A 17,659-nucleotide genomic window follows, 5' to 3' on the forward strand; every position below is an offset into this window, starting at 1 on the left:
TCATGTCCGTTTGATCCCTACCAAGACTATGCGACCTGGCAGCGTCCAACACCAACGCAGCTGCATACCATGGTAACCGGGAGAATTCGTCGGCATATGCCTCTTCTATAACGATCCAGGATTTGACGCGTGGATCCAAGGGGGTCATGTGGCTGGGAGTCCCATTGCATCCTACATCATACATGTACTTCGTAGACGCAGACATGAACTCGCGCACGTTCGCAGACCCTTAAAGAATCTTGTCCTGCTCTGCGGTTGTCCATGCACGAGCTTCTTGGCTATCACAGCTTCTCGCCGACGATCACCTGCCACTGCTACCCCCGGACGACACCATGCGGTCCCTAATTGTCGGTCTGCAACTCATCTCAATGGTAGCATCTGCTGCCATTAGCATCAACGCCCGTTCCGTAGCCGAGGATTTGCAAAACCTTGTCTCGACTTCCTCCGTGGCCGTCGAAGTTCGAGAACGTTGGAGTGACTTCGATGTACCTCTGCCATCAGTCATTGTCAATGCGACATCCGAGAAGGATTTGAGTGCGGTGGTAGGTTCACCGATGTTCTCGGCCAAATCGGATCACTCACTACTGTGCACATTTATGCTAATGTTTATCTGCCATACAGGTCAAGTACTGTTCGACAAATAACATCGCTTTCCTCCCCCAGAATGGCGGCAATGGTTGGGCGACCAAACAATTCAACCTGGGCAGTAATGGCGTCCTGATCAATCTCGCCGGCTTCAACCAGGTTAACATCAGTACCGACAAGAAAACAGCTACGATTGGTGGAGGAGCGCTCATTGGTGACGTCGTTGCTGCTGCTGACGCTGCAGGTGTCTTGGTCCAAACAGGCAATTGCAATTGCGTCGGCGCTCTTGGGGCAGCCCTGGGCGGTGGATATGGCAACATCATGGGGGAACACGGCTTTGCCGTTGACAACATCTTGTCTATGCGCGTAATCACTGCCACCGGAGAGGCTCTGACAGTTTCAAGCTCATCTAACCCAGATCTTTACTGGGCTCTGAGGGGCGCAGCACCCAATTTCGGCATCGTCACTTCCGCGACAGTGAATGCGTGGGCGACAGCAAGTCGTACATCTTGGATCATGTCTCTGACCTTTGACTCCTCAAAGATCGCCGATGTAGCTCAGACTATCCAAGATCTTCCGTTGCTTCCGGAACAAGTCGTCTACCTGGTGCTAACAAATTCCGGCGACTCTTCGAATTCGCCAATGGTTCTTGTCACTGGCTTCCTACGCCAGGGAACCGACGAAGCTGGCCGCACCGCCTTTGCGCCTCTGTACAACCTCGGACCCCTGACCAACTCCAGCGTGGTTACTCCTTACCAACAATGGAACGCGGCCAACGACAACTTCTGCGCCCGCGGAGGACGCAAACCGGCATACAGCACGACCATCAACAACATGAAGTCGGAAACATGGCCCGAGATCTGGACTCTATACACCGAATTCCAAAAACAGACAGGCGCACTAAATTCAGCTGTATTGATCGAGAGATACAACCTGACCACGGCAAAGTCGGTTCCTTCTGGGTCCGCAGCTATGCAAGATGAGCTCCGTCAAGAAGCGTTCGCACAGGCGATTGTCATCCCGTGGTATGAGGACGCTAGCCTCGATACTCAAGCTCTGCAATTTGGGGCCAAAGTCCGAGATATCTGGAGCTTCTCTTCGAGTGCCACCGTGAACCCGACGTAGGTTAAATATTCAATCAGTATTTCTCTGTTGTCGTTGAGGTCAATTAACGAATATTTTAGGTACATTAACTTTGCTCATGGGGATGAGGAGCTGCAAGCTATCTACGGCTCAAGCTTGGATAGACTCAAGACCTTGAAGAAGAAGTTTGATCCTTCAGGGGCGTTTGGTCAGTGGTTCAAGATTGCGTAAGCATTACTCGGTGACTGTAGTTTGAAGTATTGGAACATGCAGAGAAGCAGCGGATCTACTCCATCGTGCACACTGGATGATTCACAATAAATTCAGAGAAGGTACGACAGGTATGGTTCCAGCCGTCTACTCGATTCTGGATTTGGACTCTTGTCAATTCGTACCGATATGCGTTAGATACATGTACCAATCAAATATCACAGAGTAAAAGTGCCTTCATCATCTTCAACTACCTTTCGTCTTGTCGTTACTCTCTTTCGATGATGCATAGGTACCTAACATGACCAGAGTCGATCATTCATCTCGAAACAGCTTCAAGTATCATCTGAAAAGTGACTCATCTTGGGAAGAGTGTTGTGTGTCTAAATTATATTGATGTATGCGCTCTCATGCCTTCATTAATAAATTGCAAGAACCTCTTCGAGGACGCCACGAGCCAAATTGAATCCTCGATTTATCAAAGTCCGTATCCATGCAATAATGCTAATGCGTCCTTCCAAAGTCATTCCAAAAAAGGCCATTTTTCATTGGACACCAATCCATATTAAGCGGAGCAGGCAAATGAGTACGAAACACCACTGAAGTGATCGCTGCAACCTCCGTATGTAGACTCGCCATTCAGCGAGACGGGGACGCAAGTCTCCACCGTCTTGTTCGTCTTCGTGTCGACGACGGCGGTAACCTCGGGGTTGGCGTACAAGGGAATGTTGTCGTCCACACATGCCAGCTCCAAGTTGTAGTATGTGGTGTTTGTCACAGCGTCAGTGACGTTGAAAGGGTTGCGGCAGATGGGCTTGAAGACGTATGTGTTATAAGCGCGGATCGTGGTCCATGTCGCGGTGCCCTTTACGGCGCCACGGGTGTCGCAGACCTCAGTGACCTCTTGCGTCGTTGTAGGAGTGAAGGGGGACCACGCGACGAAGAGATTCCCGTGAGGGTAGCTGAGGTAGCCCAAGTTGATGGGAGGAAGGGCAGCTGAAGCCGCGGCGACGAAAGAGGCGCCGAGAATGGTGGAGAGCTGCATTTTAAGAGATTTTGGTGGGAAGAGTCAGGTATTACTAGTCGGATCAAACAGTTCAAATTCGATGGTAACTGGTTCTGGCAAAAACGAGAGTGGCCTGGCTCATCGGATTCCGGGGCGATCGGTCTATCGCACTGCTTTTAAATACTCAGGACAAGAGACATGGCAACCCCAAGCAGCTGCAGGTCTAGAATCTCGTTCCTTGCAGTTTAGTGGTTCGTTTGGTTCGGCCCTCACTTACCGCCCGTGCCGTCATAGTTTCCGTGGACCTTTGATCAGCCTAGACAAGGGAGTTGCAGGAAACATTTCAGCCGTTGCGCGATCATACCCTGTCCCCGATGAACGACCCGCGCTAGAACCAAAGTCCCAACCCATCAGTGTCGGTCAGGGTGAAATTTCTTTCGCCAGACTTCTGCCTACTAGAACATGGAGAACACCTCTTCCCGTGCAACTTGAGTCTTTGGTGACAGTTGACGGTATTGAAAAAGAATCAGAATGCAGAAATTGTATTCGAAAATTATGCAGAAGAGATAGCTAATGGCGAATACAACGTGACATCATTGCTGTGCATTTGAACCCTTAGATCGCACTAGAGTGCGGCACAGAGGCGGCAATTATCAGGCGGTACAGGGCTGCAGATTCAGCGGTGAAATACGAGCCGTTTTCTTGCCTAGACACGGAAGCTGACGGCACTTGGTGGGGACGTCATGCAATCCTTCTCGTGTTGTCGCCCCGATGGTTCCACAGAACGCATTAGAGACGATCATTGTCCCAAACCGGTAAAGAAGATACTTTGTGTCAGAAAACAGTTGTTCCTCAAAGACGTCTATTTTTTGGGATCAAATCTTTTTTGCCAAAGTAAGAGTACACAGAGTTGCCCAAAGCAGGCAGCCAGCCATTGGGGCACATAGTTTCAATCTGAAATGGTCATCAGTCGCTGCATATTCTTTTTCAGAAACTGTACTTGTAATCAAGGAATTGAATTTTAAAATGAAGGGACTCTGCTTTTTCTGAAGACAGAACAAAACATCTACCAGAAGTAATCGATTAGACAGTAAGCGAATTTTCTGACTATCGTAGGGAGCGTAATATTTCGTGTAGACTGACATAAATTTCCACTTCGCATCAAAATCGATGAAGAGGCGCGGAACAGATTGAACGATGGACTTTTGAATCATATGTGCCAAACTTTGTACCGATTGAACCGCAATTCTGACACTATCACTCAAGCTTCATAATTTATCAGCTGGCTGAAGTCGCTCCCCTTACGATGAACACCTGCACATGTATGGCCTTTATTCTTTTTCTTCCCTGGAGCTGCAACTCGAGTCCGTCTCTCTTCTTCTTGAACCTTGAGAAATACCCATAATACTGCATTATCTTTAACCACTCTCTCGCTCCAGCCCTCTCTGCCGGGCGCTTGATGCTCGTCGGAGTGATGCTGATACTTCAATTCTCAGCTCTATGCCTACTTTGATGTACGATTAGATGCCCACGCTGTCTTCCTCTGAAGAGACGGAGAACAATCCGTCGACGTCACCGTCTCACAGCCTGGGATGGAAGCTATTCTTCTTGTACAGAACAATCCTCTAATCTCTAATCATATCTGCAGCAAACCCGGCAGTTGAAGAATGTATTTAAGGGGCAGAGGTGTCCAAGCGGTAATACTTAGTGCTAATAGGAATTACCTGCAGACATTTTTAAGCATATTCAAAGGCCCAGAGTTGTAAATTAGTGGCCATGAAGGTACAAGGAACTCCATGTTGCCAGGAGTCGTTTTCATTGACCCCATCTCATCATTACAAGAGTAGAGCCGCATTCCGATGGTCTTACAAGCCCGAGATAGGCTGCCTAAGACATTCACGTCAAAATTCTGGGGAGCAAAAAGACATTGACAACTGCTTTCTCAATCAATCATACATGTTCTTGGCACAGCATACTCTAAATCGTAGTCTAGCCACCTAGCATCAAAGACTCTGGTATCTTAACTCATTTGTCATCAGGGTATTGGTCAACAAAATCCGTCCTCCCTTCGAGAAGCGCATCAGCATTCAATCGCACACTCCATCTCACCATATCGGTCATGCTGACCTCTCTAAAGCCATCACCGTGGTTCCCAATGTCGCTCATCGCACTGTTGGGGCCGGCCGGTCGGTGATGGTGGAATAACGCCGGCTGCGTCGTCAAGCAGTTGTGTGGTTTTCGGCCCTTGGCGCCCTCGCAAAAGAACCTCAAGAGGATATCGTACGCATCGCTGACATCCTTCAAAGCCACCTCATGCAGGAGCTTCCTCGCTCCCCTTTGGCTAATCGCATATCCTAGCGTGCAAACGCCCTCTTGGGCATGGTGATATGCCCGCGTATGCTCCGGATACGTCTCTTTCAAAGTGAATGGGATGTTGAACGTCCATAGGTTCTTCTTGGGAGCGACAGTTACGTCATTGGAGCGGATGATGCGAGCTTTAGGTATACTCTTGTTGTCTCGGAATGGGAAGTGCATTCCGCAGTGGCCGATCCAGAGCAGGTCCCAGTCGTCTCCGTACGGTGATGTTTTTGGTGCCACAGTAGCTGGAAGATAATCAAAAGGAATATCCGGAACCACCTCTGGCGAGTTCTCGACCGGCCTCGGGTATGTTGGGTCCGCATAAGTTGCAGGTCCATCGGGAAGGGGCTGAGTCAGGGTTTGAGCTGAGAGAGCAAAGTCGTGCAACTGCTTTCTGATTCTGATGTCCCAGTCGACATCGTCTTCGAGAATAAGAGCTGAAGACAGGTTATGACGGACGATTCTTAAGAATCAGGTCAGTGGACTGAGTATTGTATGGTTAGCAAGGACTCGACTCACTCCTCGAGCGCAGTCATGTGGCCACGCCAACAGCCTATGGCGCCATCATGCAAGCGATCGTGCTCGCTCGTTTTTGGTATCGCCTTGTCGACTACGGTGTTGCCAGGCACACCATCCACAAAATTGATTTCAATCTCACTCAGCGCAGCTTGCAGAATCATGCCATCTCTGCGATCTGTCCGGCTTGGAAGGCCGACGACGAAAATCTTTTCAAACTACAGGCACAGCATCGTGAGATTGTGTTACTCCCAACCAGCGCTGGGAGAGGACTCACGCCTAATGTGCTGTTTTGGATCGCGCTCATCAAACCAGTTGACGAGACTTTTGAAGCTGTGCCACCCGGCCGTGGGATATGGTCTGGAAATGGGTTATGCAGGAATAACACAACAGTGACAAAGACTGCTGCGATGATGCACAGATCCCTCTTGGAGGTTGGCCTGATAGGTAGAAAAGCCATCCTACTCGTTTTGTGCATTAGGAAAGGAGGAGAACGCCAGAAATTTGCAAAGGAGAGTCTTGAAAACAGCCAACAAGCGGAGTGAGACTGACGGGGGACAAGTCTTATGAAAGAAAGAGGACAATCAGCTGGCAAGCCAAACCGTATTCGACTGCATGGTGGGTTGTCTAATTAAAAACATCGGCAGGCGGCGGGATGGGCGGGAGGGGGCACAATGCAATTTTCAGCCAACCCCCAAAGGAAAGACCAGCATGCACCTGGTTGCTTACTGACTGATTAGATTCAGAGAGGGCAGAAGATCTTCCTTCAATTTTACGGGCTATGCTCTCAGCCCTGCACGCAGACAACTTTGTTCCAGGCGTTCATCGCACATCCGGACCCAAAGTAGCAGATATTGGGATGGGAGAAAGGGGAGCAGTCCGGAGAACGCTTGAAGCTGATTTGCTTTTCAGAAAGGGCTTGGCGTTGGTTGGGACTTCAAATGCACCACGCATCACAGCACCTTGGTCATACGAGGCGGTTGGTTCGTGTTTTGTTCCGCAAGTCCGCGCTGAGCCCTCAATGACGGCGGCAAGAAGGCGGGCGGTAAGAAATTGGGCGGCAATAATTCACACGCTATGATTGGCCCTTTTCTCGACGCCCTTGACTGGCACGACTGGCCAAAAAAGCCACATCGCAGGGTCAGGGGTAGACCCTGTCTCGGCCGAGAGCAAACATCACTGTCGAGGGGATAATACGGAATATCACCGTGGTCTTGCTGATTGAGGGTGCAAAAGCCTTTTCCTAGGACTTCGGTCTTCGTAATCTATAGACCGCGTTCCTAGAGTCTCTTGATATGGAGGTTTTCAAGTAGTCATGTGTCAAGTCTTCCTGATGATCTACACCAACGCAGGTCAAGACTTCACGGCGTAGAAAAACATACAAGGGGTCCATGCATGCAGCCTAGGCGGCAAAAATGGAGAGCAATCAGTGACTGGCGGGCTACCGTACCCAGCCGAGCCAGCCTGAAGCAGGCCCTTGAGAAAGTGACCCAGATCACTTCAAGATTTCGACAGTGAAGTAGGGACAGAGTAGCAGGCAGGCTGTTGGAAGTTAAGAGTCCAGCAGATAAGTGTTGGAATCTTGACAAGGGTTTGGAACACGCCAGTGGGCCTCCGAACCACAGCGCCAGGTCGGGCGCAGCATTCGCTGTCAACAGCCAGCCTTCGATCTAAGTCTGATATTAAGGAAGCGATATCACGCTCGTGGTCGAGTCAACGCCACTTCGACTTGACCATTCCGCAACAACAAACAGTCTTCCAAGATGTTCTTTGCAGTCATTTTGTCATTTTTCTTATTTCCTTGCCTCTATGCACAGTTCTTCAGCCCCGTTCAGAAGAGAGAAACGTGGAGGATCGGAGAAACAAAGAAAATCTCCTACAACACAAAGTTCAAAAACTACACAATAGCACTTTGGCAGCAATCTCTAGTTGGCGACTCCGCAAGCGTCGGAGACATCTTATTTTCCATCCGTAAGTCAAATAGAGGGAATGAGTCTTGCTGGTCTCGCTAACAGGGACTTTAGAGGATGGCTCAGGGCCCGTCAAAGAGCTTACATGGACAGTCGCGACGAACAAGTTTGACTTGGGTTCGTCGAATGTCTTCTTTCTATGGCTATTCGAAGGCGATTCGTCTCATCAGGGAAACTTCGACTTCCAACAAATGTCCTCGGCATACTTCAACATCACCGACGAGCCCGAGATTCCCAAAGTAACCCTACCGTTGTTAACATCCACAACTGCAGTTTTCATTTCAACCTCCGAGCTCCCAACAAGCACTCAAGCCCTTTCATTTGCATCTTCAGCAGAAACCTCGATCCAACAAACGACTGTCAGCGATGGACAGACCGCGTCTGCTGGCACACCGACTTCCACTGCCAGCCAGAGCGCTGAGTCTTCTGGTGGTGGTGGTGGCGGTGGTGGTCTACCCGTCGGAGCGCAGGCTGGTATCGGAGTCGGCGTTGGCGTCATCGGTATCACTTGCGTGGTCTGCGCCGTTACATGGTGCAGATATCTCAAGCGACATCAGAAGACTCTTGATAATTTACAGGAGATGGCGTTATCACAGCCTCCTGCATACAATCGTGACTCGGCAAGATTAGCACCAGCGGTGGTAGAGGCGCCTCAGTCGCCGGCTAGGTCAAACGGCTTTTACATCAGTTCAAAGCCTGTCGAGATTGGTTGATGGGATTCTTAATCGAGGGCAAGGACTGCGCGGGTATTGTTTAATTCTTTTGTTCTGGGGGTTTGCGGTTTAAAGCGACGGCGCATGGCACATGGACAGAGACCCACCAACACCTAAGACATCCGTTTAGTGCAACAGTTATTTATGTTTAATGATACCACTAGATGGAGTGACGTTAAATTGAACCTAAAGATGCGAATATGCCAAGTTAGCCGTAATGTGCCTTGGCCTCTCTTGCCAAAGCCCCCCTGCCGACGCTCTCCTTTACTAACATGCCAGGCCATTCTTTTCATTATGCACACCTATCATGGAAGTGCCGCGAGAAAGCCTTTGTGGGCCCGACACTATAGCTTGTGGCCTTTCAGGCTCTTATCAGGGGTGAATACGTTTGCTCCGGGGAGGAGCATGCACGTCTGGTTTAGGCTCTGGGCCAGCCATGCGGTGGATGGACCACGAGACCAACTGTTGGGGTTCCCTAACATCCACAGACGGCCCTGCAATCTTTCCACCGCGTGCCGGCAGGGCAATCTTCCTTTTGGGTAGCAGCTCCATAGTGCGGGAATATTCCAATAACTTTCTTATTGTACGTAGTCCATGTCGAAGCAAACTATTTGGCTACGTATCAATCCATATAGCATCCAGCCGTCACAGCCATAGTCGTCCAACACCCAGACCTAGTTTGCCACCCGGTGAAACCCCCCCCCCCCCCCCCCCCCCCCCCCCCCCCCCCCCCCCCCCCCCCCCCCCCACCACCCCGCCCCTTCCCCCCGGGCACCGAGAGCGGCGATCCCGCCAACCCCCCCCCCCCCCCCCCCCCCTTCCCCCCCCCCCTGCACCCCCCCCCCCCCCCCCCTTCCCCTTAACCAATCGTCACTGCTCACCACTCGTAGAAGCTCATTGGTAAGCCCTGGGAAAGAAGTTTGAGGATTCGCTGCCCAGAAACGTCCCCGCCACTGCCAGCTGCAACAAGAAACGGCCAAAAATGCTCAGCCTCGGCTTTCACGTGAGCCACATAGCTTGACGGGGTGTCCCGCCAGCGCCTAAGAGCCTCCTCGCGAGTGTTTGCATCAGAAATTGCCGCCGTAGATTCGAGGTAGCTTTCAAACTCCTCAGTCCCCGAGGGAATTTTGCCAGAGCCTTGGAGAACGTCTTTCATGGTCATGAAGTCGTGGTACGACCCGCCGCTCCCCATTATGGCGTATCCGAAGTCTCTGAAGTACTCCAAGGCGCGACCTAGACGCAGGTTCTTGTCTGTGGCCTCCTCCTCGTCCTTTCCAGTGAGAACAGATACCTGGACAACAGGTATGTCTGCCTTGGGCCGCATGATCTTGAGCGGGACAAAGACACCGTGATCCAAGCCTCTCTTATAGTCGAGAACCGGTCTGAAGCCGCAATCCAGGAGGCGTTGGTTGATTTCCGCGGCTAATGTTGTGTTTCCAAGGATGGGGTACCTGGTCTCGTAGGCCTCAGGTGGAACAAGGGCTTGGGCTGCGGCCACAGTTCCGTAGTCGAAGTAGAGACCAGGGTCTGCAAGAGCCGTGATCTCGGGCTCATCGGTTTCCCAATGCGCTGAAAGTAGGATAATTCCTTTGACTCCATTGAGCCTACTACCCAATTTGGCGACTTGCTGCCGGAAATCCTCCAAGCCTGGGTGGATAAGGGGGAGGGGGCCAGCTCCATGGCTGATGAAAAGGGAAGGGCCGCGAATCTTCTGTGGAAGTGCCATCATAGTAGAATGGAGATCTGCTACAAGATTGCAATAATATATCAGACAATGTAGTTAATGAAGTTGATGTGCAGCCTGAAATACGTCGGTAAGAGTGAGAAGAAGTTGGGCTATTTATGACACCGGCCCCAGAGTCTTTAGAAACCCCATCGGCATGAAAATTGTGACCAGTTTTCAGATAGCAGCGACTCCTAGCATTCATCACGAGAGGTGGTTCTGACAGTCAATTGGTATTGAGATCAATGTTGTAACCCCTTAAGAGCATCGTAGCATTGCTAGGTCCTGGCACACCACTTGTCCGACACTACTCCGGCGGGTTGGCACGGTCTTAGCCCTGCAAGTGGCGGGTCAGCGGCGGACTAGCGGCGGACTAGTTTAGAATAGTACTAGAAATAGTTTGTCAGCAAGCTGACTCTCCAGGAACAACCCGTGCTATGGAGTGCTCTACATGCTCCTCCGAAACTTCTCTCGAACTCATTCCAATCTGTTGCTTGTCGAGATGACTCGATCCTGTACTAAAGCGAGTATGTCGACAAGTAATTTATCCTCGAACGCCTGTCATTTGTGCTCGACAAAGAAGAAGGGTTGCGATCGGCTACTACCGGCTTGTAGCCGGTGCATAGAGTAAGTATCAAGCATGTCTGTCTTACAAGGCCTTCAAACCACTGATACCACATAGTCACAATAGCATATGTCACTACGGCTCTTACTACAAGGAAGCACATCTGATTTCTTCTTCTCTTCTAGGACCAAAGTTAGCAACACGCCAAGATCATGACGACTTGCTAACAACACACTTGTTCGCCACGCTAGAAGTCCTCGACCTTGGAATAGAAATGGTAGTTGATGGATACTTGAGTTCGATCCACGAATGGATTCCAATCATTCACCCACTCGGCTTGAGAAGACAAGCAGCGTCATTACAGAGCACGCCATCTGCCGAGCTCGCTAGTCTTATCTTACACATTTTGCTGATCACCCCGGTGATACCCTCTGCTTTGGCGCCATACAATGAACCTCTCTTACCGTCGCTGTATGACAATTGCAAATTGGCATTCATCCTGTTACAGAAATATTCGAGGGGTCACTTGCAAACCATCCAGTCAGGCCTGCTACTCGCCATATACGAGCAGGGTCGAGGCTTCGTGTCTGATGCGTATGCCACGTTGGCGATATGTGCCAGTCTTGGCCATGTAACCGGCCTATACCAATTTTTGAATCCTGCTACGGTGTTCAATGAGGAGAAGATGCGTGTATGGTGGGCTATATTCTTTCTCGATAGGCTTGACACTTATTCCACTGGGAACTCTGAACGAGCACCACTTGTTCGCGATGCTCGACTCGGCGCGATGCTTCCCAGAGAGGATGACGCATGGATTCAAGACCTTGATATCAGTGGCCCGTTTCAGCCGCTTGTATTTTCCGCAGACGATGTTCAGACCTACGGGGTCTTCGCCAGCGAAATCCAGGCGCTCTATGCGCTGCAGAGTGTCATGCAGCGCACCAGAGATCCGTCCGTCGAGCTTGAGACACTACTTAATCACGAATCGTGGAAGCTCGACATGCTGATACAAAGGAAAATCCGAGAAACCCTGACCATAAGCTGGAAGCGGCTTGAGCACCAGTACACAGTGGTCACTTTGTATCTCTTGCAAGTAATTCTTTAGAAAGTCAAGGAGCCACAGCTAATAGAGAAAAGGGCACTGATAGAACTTCACGAAAAGAGGCTGGCGTGTAATGGTCCAAAACTTTCTTTATTTGTCAAGGAATCGTCCATCGCAGCTCTTGAAATGGCCCTTACTATTGCTCATGATCTGATGCATATGGAGAAGACTGCGGACATTCTCAAACTCGACAGGATGCCTCTTACTGCAGTCATCCTATACAAGAAGGTCGGCTTAGCAGCAATTCTACTAGGAAAGCATTACGATCGTGACACCAAGACTCTGTTACGAGAGGTGATTCAGATGCTTTCGGGACGAATTTCAAGAAGATGGAAAATTGCACGTAGGTTTCAAGCTCTTGCTATCTTCTCTACTTCATTGTTACATGAAAATGTGACTAACTTTCTCAGTTCAAATCGCATCTCAACTCCGCGAAGCCCTTCCTGTGTACAAGGACGTAGAAATGGCCTCGTAAACTCAAATCTAGCTCACTCCAACTTTCACCCCAAGACAAATAGTTGGTCATTCACTTCAGACCGCCCGACTTGTTGAGTTCAGCGTGGAGTTCGATCCCAAACTGCCTCCCAGCGCCGCCGTGTAAGCGAGGTTCCACGTCAAACTCACTCCGCTCAGGTAGGGGCTGTCAGGAGTCTGCTTCCTCATGAACTCATAACTTTCAACCGCACCAGCCTTGTCCGCAATCGCGAGGTTGGCGTACACATGGCCTGCAAAGCCGCCGCTAGTGAGAGATCCCGACTTATTGCCGGCAAAATACTGATCCCATTCCTCTCTCACAAAGGATGCCTTTCGTACATACGCACTGCTCGGCACAATTGGCAGCATGTGTATGCCCTGAATATAGGCAATTTCGTCGCCAAAGTACGTCGTGTGGTTGATCTTCCTGTCCCAGAGAATGCCTGTGGCGCGGTTTCCGATAAAGTTGGGCGGTTGCACATCGTTGTCGCTCGCCAAGAGGAAGTACGACTGTAGACTGCGTGCCGTCACGGCAAGCTGGAGATTGCCTCGGCCCTCAATTTTGGCGTCTCCTATTACCTTGCCCCACATCTTGATCGCGTACGTCGAGAAAGCATCCTCCGCTGAGGACTCCTGATCCTTGCCATCCGGTGCTTCGAGTACACCTCTGGCCCAGCTATGGCCATGAAACCAGTCGAAGTTTCGTGAGAAGGGAAAGAAAGGGTCTTCGGTAGATGGGTTGGACCAGTCACGAATCAAATTATTGACCCAAATCTTGTTGAGGCCGTCATTCTTTGTCAACCAAGAGGGGTTGAAGTGGGCAATGATTGCAGCAGCATACACATAGTAGCCGTAGTGGAAGTTGTGATCGTTGTAATACGTGTTACCAAAGTCTATCGAAGAGTCGTTGTTGCCGTACGACCCAGAAGAGACCAGGCCTTTCCACACGTCATCGTAGAATAGGGGGTTCGGCTCCTGGTTATTGACATACCGATCAAACGCAGCCTCAAGCTTGGTGAGTGAGCTGGCTGTGAATGAAGTATCTCCGGCAATGTTGTTGACAGCATAAATCGCCCTGGCGTAAACCGAAAAGGCGATTCCGGCGTAATACTTGGACGTCAAGTTGGTCAGGGTTGTAATGTCCCGAGCAAGCTCGATCTTTGCTGCATTAATGATTGCGGCTTTGGCGTCTTCGGAAACGATTGCCGCTGAGCCCGCGGATCCCACTGATCCAAGGCGAGGCGACCAAGGGTCGAAACCCATATCCGTCGGGAGCTCGGGCTCCACCATGGTGAACTGGTCCGCAAGCGTAGCCGTGGCAATTCCCTTGGTCGTACTCGCCAAGGTGATGTTCGTCAGACCCCTGGCCGTCTTTTGGTCAAATGACTTGACATGATGCGGCAGAGCAAACATGAGAAGTGACCGTTCCTTTATACCCTTCTTTTCCCACGCCAAGGTGTAAGTTCCAGTCTTGCCGGAGACAGAGCCCGACAGCGTGGCGCCAACTGGATACGCTCCAGCAGCCTTGCTAAAGATGTCGATACCGGCTTTACCTGCTGGATTCTTGGCGACTTGGACAGTTCCCGTGAACTGCTTTGGTCCCAAAATGGTTCCTTTATCAGTCATCCGAAGATTTGGTCTCTCAGACATGGAAGTTGGGTTGATGTAAATCAACCAGCTTGATCCATCGCCTAACCGCGCATCCCACCCATACACTGTGTCTCCAAGTCCATTGGAACTCAGACGAAGGTCGGTGATGTTTGAAAAGTGCTTTTGAGACTGAATGAGAACGGTGGCGTCGTTGTAAACACCTGTGACGAAAGCCATGCCCTGAACTACGGGAAATGAGACAATCGGTTTGGCGCCTTTTCTTGTCGCAAGGTTGACATTGGCGGAGAATGCTGTCAATGTGTCCGTAGTCAAAACCGTTCCATTCTGCAGCTCCCGCGCCGAAAGCGCAATAGATTGGTCAAAGAATGGATCCTCGAAAGACTGGACGGGCTCGCCAGGCCCGTAGATAAAGTTGCGCCGATCCGTATGGGAGATAGACAAGCCGTGGCCCTGTTTGACGGTATCGTTAGACCACCAGACGGAGTAAGGGTGAGTCCATGTCGCGTTGTCTTGGTTGTTGGCAAAGAAGTTGGCGTAGAACTTGTTGGTTTGGATGGGGTTGTCGTTGTTATCGACTCCGACAGGTTTCTGTGGGTGATCTGCTCTCGACGGAACTAGAATTGGTCGGTCGTGAGAAATTTTCACGAAAACGTTGTCTGATCCTCCTCTCGCTGCTTCTCCATCTGCCCTTGCGTTATGGATGAACGAGCGTCGCATTTCGCTGTGGCTGTGGGATCCATGGTGCCGGTGGGATTGAACGCCTCCGAACAGCAGGATAACTGCCACAATGGTTTTGCTGAACATGGTTAAAAAGAGTGACAATAACGAGTGACTTGGAAGATCCTCTAACGAGGCTACACGGAGAATGCAGACAACAATCAGTGAAGACCTTCAATCGACATGACCAAAGGCCATCCTCATCTCTAATATCTGCTTTGGGGGGCGGGAGCCGATGGGTATTGCCCGTTGAGGGGCCATCAGGGGGTTTTGAGTTTATCGCCATCAACAGCTTTATGCGGCACCAATCTCGGACCCCGGTGAACTCAAATCTGAGTTCATATCCATGTCTTGTCTGAGTCCTCTCATCCACTCAAATCGAAATGCTTCGTATAACTTCAGACGACGAACACCAAACGTTAGTAATCCATCCGATTCGTTGACGACAGAAGATTTTATCATTCAAACAGCTACAGCAGAATATGGTTCAGATACTTTACCCGGCGCACTCATGTTGGTTCTAATGTGTGGACAAATAGGAGTTGAGGGAGCTGACTCGGACGAGTTTCAGCGAGCTTCTCTAGCTGAATGCCGGTAAAGAAAGGAAAAGGGCTCAGAAGGGCCATATACTTACCCCAGGCCTTACTCTTCCCGTTTCGAAACATTTTCAGTAAATCTCATTACGATTTAAGTTTGGTAAAAGTCCCTGATCCATTTTAACAGAATGAAAAGTTTCTTTGGAGACCAGAGAGGCCGGTGGGATGTTGAGGATCTATGTGGCATGAGCCGGATGTAATACTAGTCCTCGTGTCAAAACGAGGGATATTAAAGAATGGAGATCGAGCGAACTTTCGGTCTAAAAGCTGTATCGTCTAGTTGCGGCGGATACTCGAATTGAGAGGCTATTTCACGAAGAAGAGCCGTGTAAAAGCTGATTGATGTAATTCTCACACGGAAACTTCGCTTGTCTTTGATTCGACGACAAGAGCTTCCGGACTTTGCTTGAGTCTGGTACAGTCTTGATCTGAGACAAGTGCATATTGGGTGAGATCATCGAAAAATTTGGGGAGACCACCGCACCATATGAAAACCCGTACTGCAGAAAACACTATTAGTCAAGCTAGAAATAACTGGCGCAGTCTGTCACATAACTCATTTATACACCCAACTAGTGATACTACTGTTTTCCATTTACCTCGTCTCTGCATACTTCATCCACAATGGCTCATGCAACAACCTGTCCAAGCAGTTCTTCTCAACACCCACAAGGATCTCCATCCCACCGTCCGGCAAAATAGGCATGACGACCTGCAACCCGTTGATCACACCAACATGCGGCGCGCGAACGGCCTGGATCGTGTCGCCCAGCACCGGTCCCCACTGCACGTCATACAGGGAGAAGTTGACCCATGATGTCTGAATGCAGTTGTTACCGGGCACATCCAAGAGAGCCGTAGGGATGATACGGTTCACATCCTCCACCGTGTCAATGAGCGTAGCTACATCATCGACAAACTGGCTATCGGCACGAATCAACGCCTGACGAACCAGAATCGCCAAGTCAGCCAGGGACGCCGAGCCGAGCATTTTGCGGATCGGCGCCGAAGCCGCCACGTAGCCGAGGAAGCAGCCCATAGTCTCCGGGTGCACCGGCGGGTCCGTACGCAGGCGAGCGTCGATGGCGATGTTGAAGACTGACACCGGGTCGCCCTCGAGGGTTTCGAGGGGTGACTGCACCGCCATGACGGTACGCCAGAGCAGCGCCGAGAGCGCGTCGTTGGTGGAGACCCATCTCTGCTTCGTGGGTTCCGTTACATTTTCTGGAGATGCTTCGGCCTTGAGTCTGGCCAGGGCCTCGGGCGAGAAGTAGAAGATTTGGCCGCGGTGATCTTCGGAAAGGATCTTTGGCGGCATGCCCTCGGGTGTGAAGGGGATGATGGTGTACTCTGGGTGGTCTTCAGCACGGCCCGGGTTCTTGCCGGTTGGGCTCATGATGCGTTGACGGTCTCTGAGGAACGCCTCATCCAGCTTGAAAGGGTCTATGATCTCGAGGCCTTGGGCTCTGCGACACTCTTCTGCCCAGATCTTGGTCCAGATCAGGAATGTCTTCCCGTCTCCAAACATGTGGAAGATGCACCAGGATAGAATCAGGCCCCCTTGGATGAAGTTGGCTTGCGGAAGAGATACGGGCAGCCTTTCGTCTGGTGTTGCCCATACCGAGCGCCGGCAGATAGTATCTGCATCAAAGGAAGCCACTGGGAAGTTCTTGGATTTGAGCTCCGAGTACGTCATGGGGAATGCACCGGGAGCTCGAAGGTCCTTGACAGTGATGCCTTCAATGTCTCCATGACGGAGTTTCTGAAGCTTCAAGACGCCGGCTTGCTTGGCATCTGGGTTTGGGACGGCTTCACACCCCAAAACAGCGATACGCTGTTGCGCGGCTTCATACCCTGCGCGCAGAATAGAAGCAGCTTGATCGAGGTTGTAATCTTCGGGGAGCTGGAAAGGGAAGACATATCGAAGGTAGCCTTTGGGTCCGATACGCTCGAGGGGCGTGAGATCCGGGATCTCTGTGAAGCCTGACAAGGAACCCATAGCTGTTGATGTGCGAGAACTTGGTGCAAAAGCCTGCAGCGTAGAAGAGCATTCTAGTAGCTAAACAGCAAAACATCCGAGAATGGCGATTTTCATTATATATGACCCTTGTAGGCCATCGCTATGTCTTTGTCCTTACGCTCCAGACCACTATGCAACGCATGTTGACCACGCCGCATCCATACATTCAAATCAGGTCATATCATATTGCAACCCTCCAGCAACGGAGGCAATGGCTTTAGGGGACCTGCATTGAGATGCTCCTTTCGGAGGCTTAGTACCAGAGACAGAAACCTGCTGGTGCTCTCTTCCCTGCCTCAACGGGGTGAGATAGACTGTCGACCCTGCTCTGTCCTTCATGGCCCCGGTTCCAACAAGAACCAGGATCGGCCTCCTTCACTCCACAAGTAGTAGGAGCCATGAAAAAAGGC

General features: G+C 50.8%; 9 protein-coding genes across 9 annotated transcripts; 4 read left to right on the plus strand and 5 right to left on the minus strand.

Moving 5' to 3' along the window:
* Positions 1-332: 332 nt before the first annotated feature.
* On the plus strand, positions 333-1,899 carry CABS01_00622 (FAD binding domain-containing protein; the record flags this gene model as incomplete). Its single annotated transcript, XM_060534003.1, has 3 exons — positions 333-542; positions 622-1,706; positions 1,770-1,899. 3 exons carry the CDS (start codon positions 333-335, stop codon positions 1,897-1,899), a joined length of 1,425 nt encoding a protein of 474 aa, XP_060406517.1.
* Positions 1,900-2,443: 544 nt separating this feature from the next.
* Positions 2,444-2,923, minus strand: CABS01_00623 (uncharacterized protein; the record flags this gene model as incomplete). Its single annotated transcript, XM_060534004.1, has 1 exon — positions 2,444-2,923. The coding sequence occupies one exon, from the start codon at positions 2,921-2,923 to the stop codon at positions 2,444-2,446; it is 480 nt and encodes a 159-aa protein (XP_060406518.1).
* Positions 2,924-4,909: 1,986 nt separating this feature from the next.
* Positions 4,910-6,236, minus strand: CABS01_00624 (uncharacterized protein; the record flags this gene model as incomplete). The annotated part of the gene is made up of 3 exons (XM_060534005.1): positions 4,910-5,705; positions 5,762-5,976; positions 6,036-6,236. The coding sequence occupies 3 exons, from the start codon at positions 6,234-6,236 to the stop codon at positions 4,910-4,912; spliced, it is 1,212 nt and encodes a 403-aa protein (XP_060406519.1).
* A 1,285-nt stretch (positions 6,237-7,521) lies between these two features.
* On the plus strand, positions 7,522-8,441 carry CABS01_00625 (uncharacterized protein; the record flags this gene model as incomplete). The annotated part of the gene is made up of 2 exons (XM_060534006.1): positions 7,522-7,729; positions 7,783-8,441. The coding sequence occupies 2 exons, from the start codon at positions 7,522-7,524 to the stop codon at positions 8,439-8,441; spliced, it is 867 nt and encodes a 288-aa protein (XP_060406520.1).
* A 294-nt stretch (positions 8,442-8,735) lies between these two features.
* On the plus strand, positions 8,736-8,984 carry CABS01_00626 (uncharacterized protein; the record flags this gene model as incomplete). The annotated part of the gene is made up of 1 exon (XM_060534007.1): positions 8,736-8,984. The coding sequence occupies one exon, from the start codon at positions 8,736-8,738 to the stop codon at positions 8,982-8,984; it is 249 nt and encodes an 82-aa protein (XP_060406521.1).
* A 334-nt stretch (positions 8,985-9,318) lies between these two features.
* Positions 9,319-10,167, minus strand: CABS01_00627 (uncharacterized protein; the record flags this gene model as incomplete). Its single annotated transcript, XM_060534008.1, has 1 exon — positions 9,319-10,167. One exon carries the CDS (start codon positions 10,165-10,167, stop codon positions 9,319-9,321), a length of 849 nt encoding a protein of 282 aa, XP_060406522.1.
* A 1,349-nt stretch (positions 10,168-11,516) lies between these two features.
* On the plus strand, positions 11,517-12,306 carry CABS01_00628 (uncharacterized protein; the record flags this gene model as incomplete). The annotated part of the gene is made up of 3 exons (XM_060534009.1): positions 11,517-11,809; positions 11,867-12,174; positions 12,242-12,306. 3 exons carry the CDS (start codon positions 11,517-11,519, stop codon positions 12,304-12,306), a joined length of 666 nt encoding a protein of 221 aa, XP_060406523.1.
* A 56-nt stretch (positions 12,307-12,362) lies between these two features.
* On the minus strand, positions 12,363-14,720 carry CABS01_00629 (glycosyl hydrolase family 81; the record flags this gene model as incomplete). The annotated part of the gene is made up of 1 exon (XM_060534010.1): positions 12,363-14,720. One exon carries the CDS (start codon positions 14,718-14,720, stop codon positions 12,363-12,365), a length of 2,358 nt encoding a protein of 785 aa, XP_060406524.1.
* Positions 14,721-15,824: 1,104 nt separating this feature from the next.
* CABS01_00630 (uncharacterized protein) lies at positions 15,825-17,228 on the minus strand (the record flags this gene model as incomplete). The annotated part of the gene is made up of 1 exon (XM_060534011.1): positions 15,825-17,228. The coding sequence occupies one exon, from the start codon at positions 17,226-17,228 to the stop codon at positions 15,825-15,827; it is 1,404 nt and encodes a 467-aa protein (XP_060406525.1).
* Between the last annotated feature and the right edge of the window lie 431 nt (positions 17,229-17,659).

Source organism: Colletotrichum abscissum, assembly GCF_030869225.1.
Source record: "Colletotrichum abscissum strain IMI 504890 chromosome Unknown Scaffold_1.1, whole genome shotgun sequence".
NCBI lineage: Eukaryota > Fungi > Ascomycota > Sordariomycetes > Glomerellales > Glomerellaceae > Colletotrichum > Colletotrichum abscissum.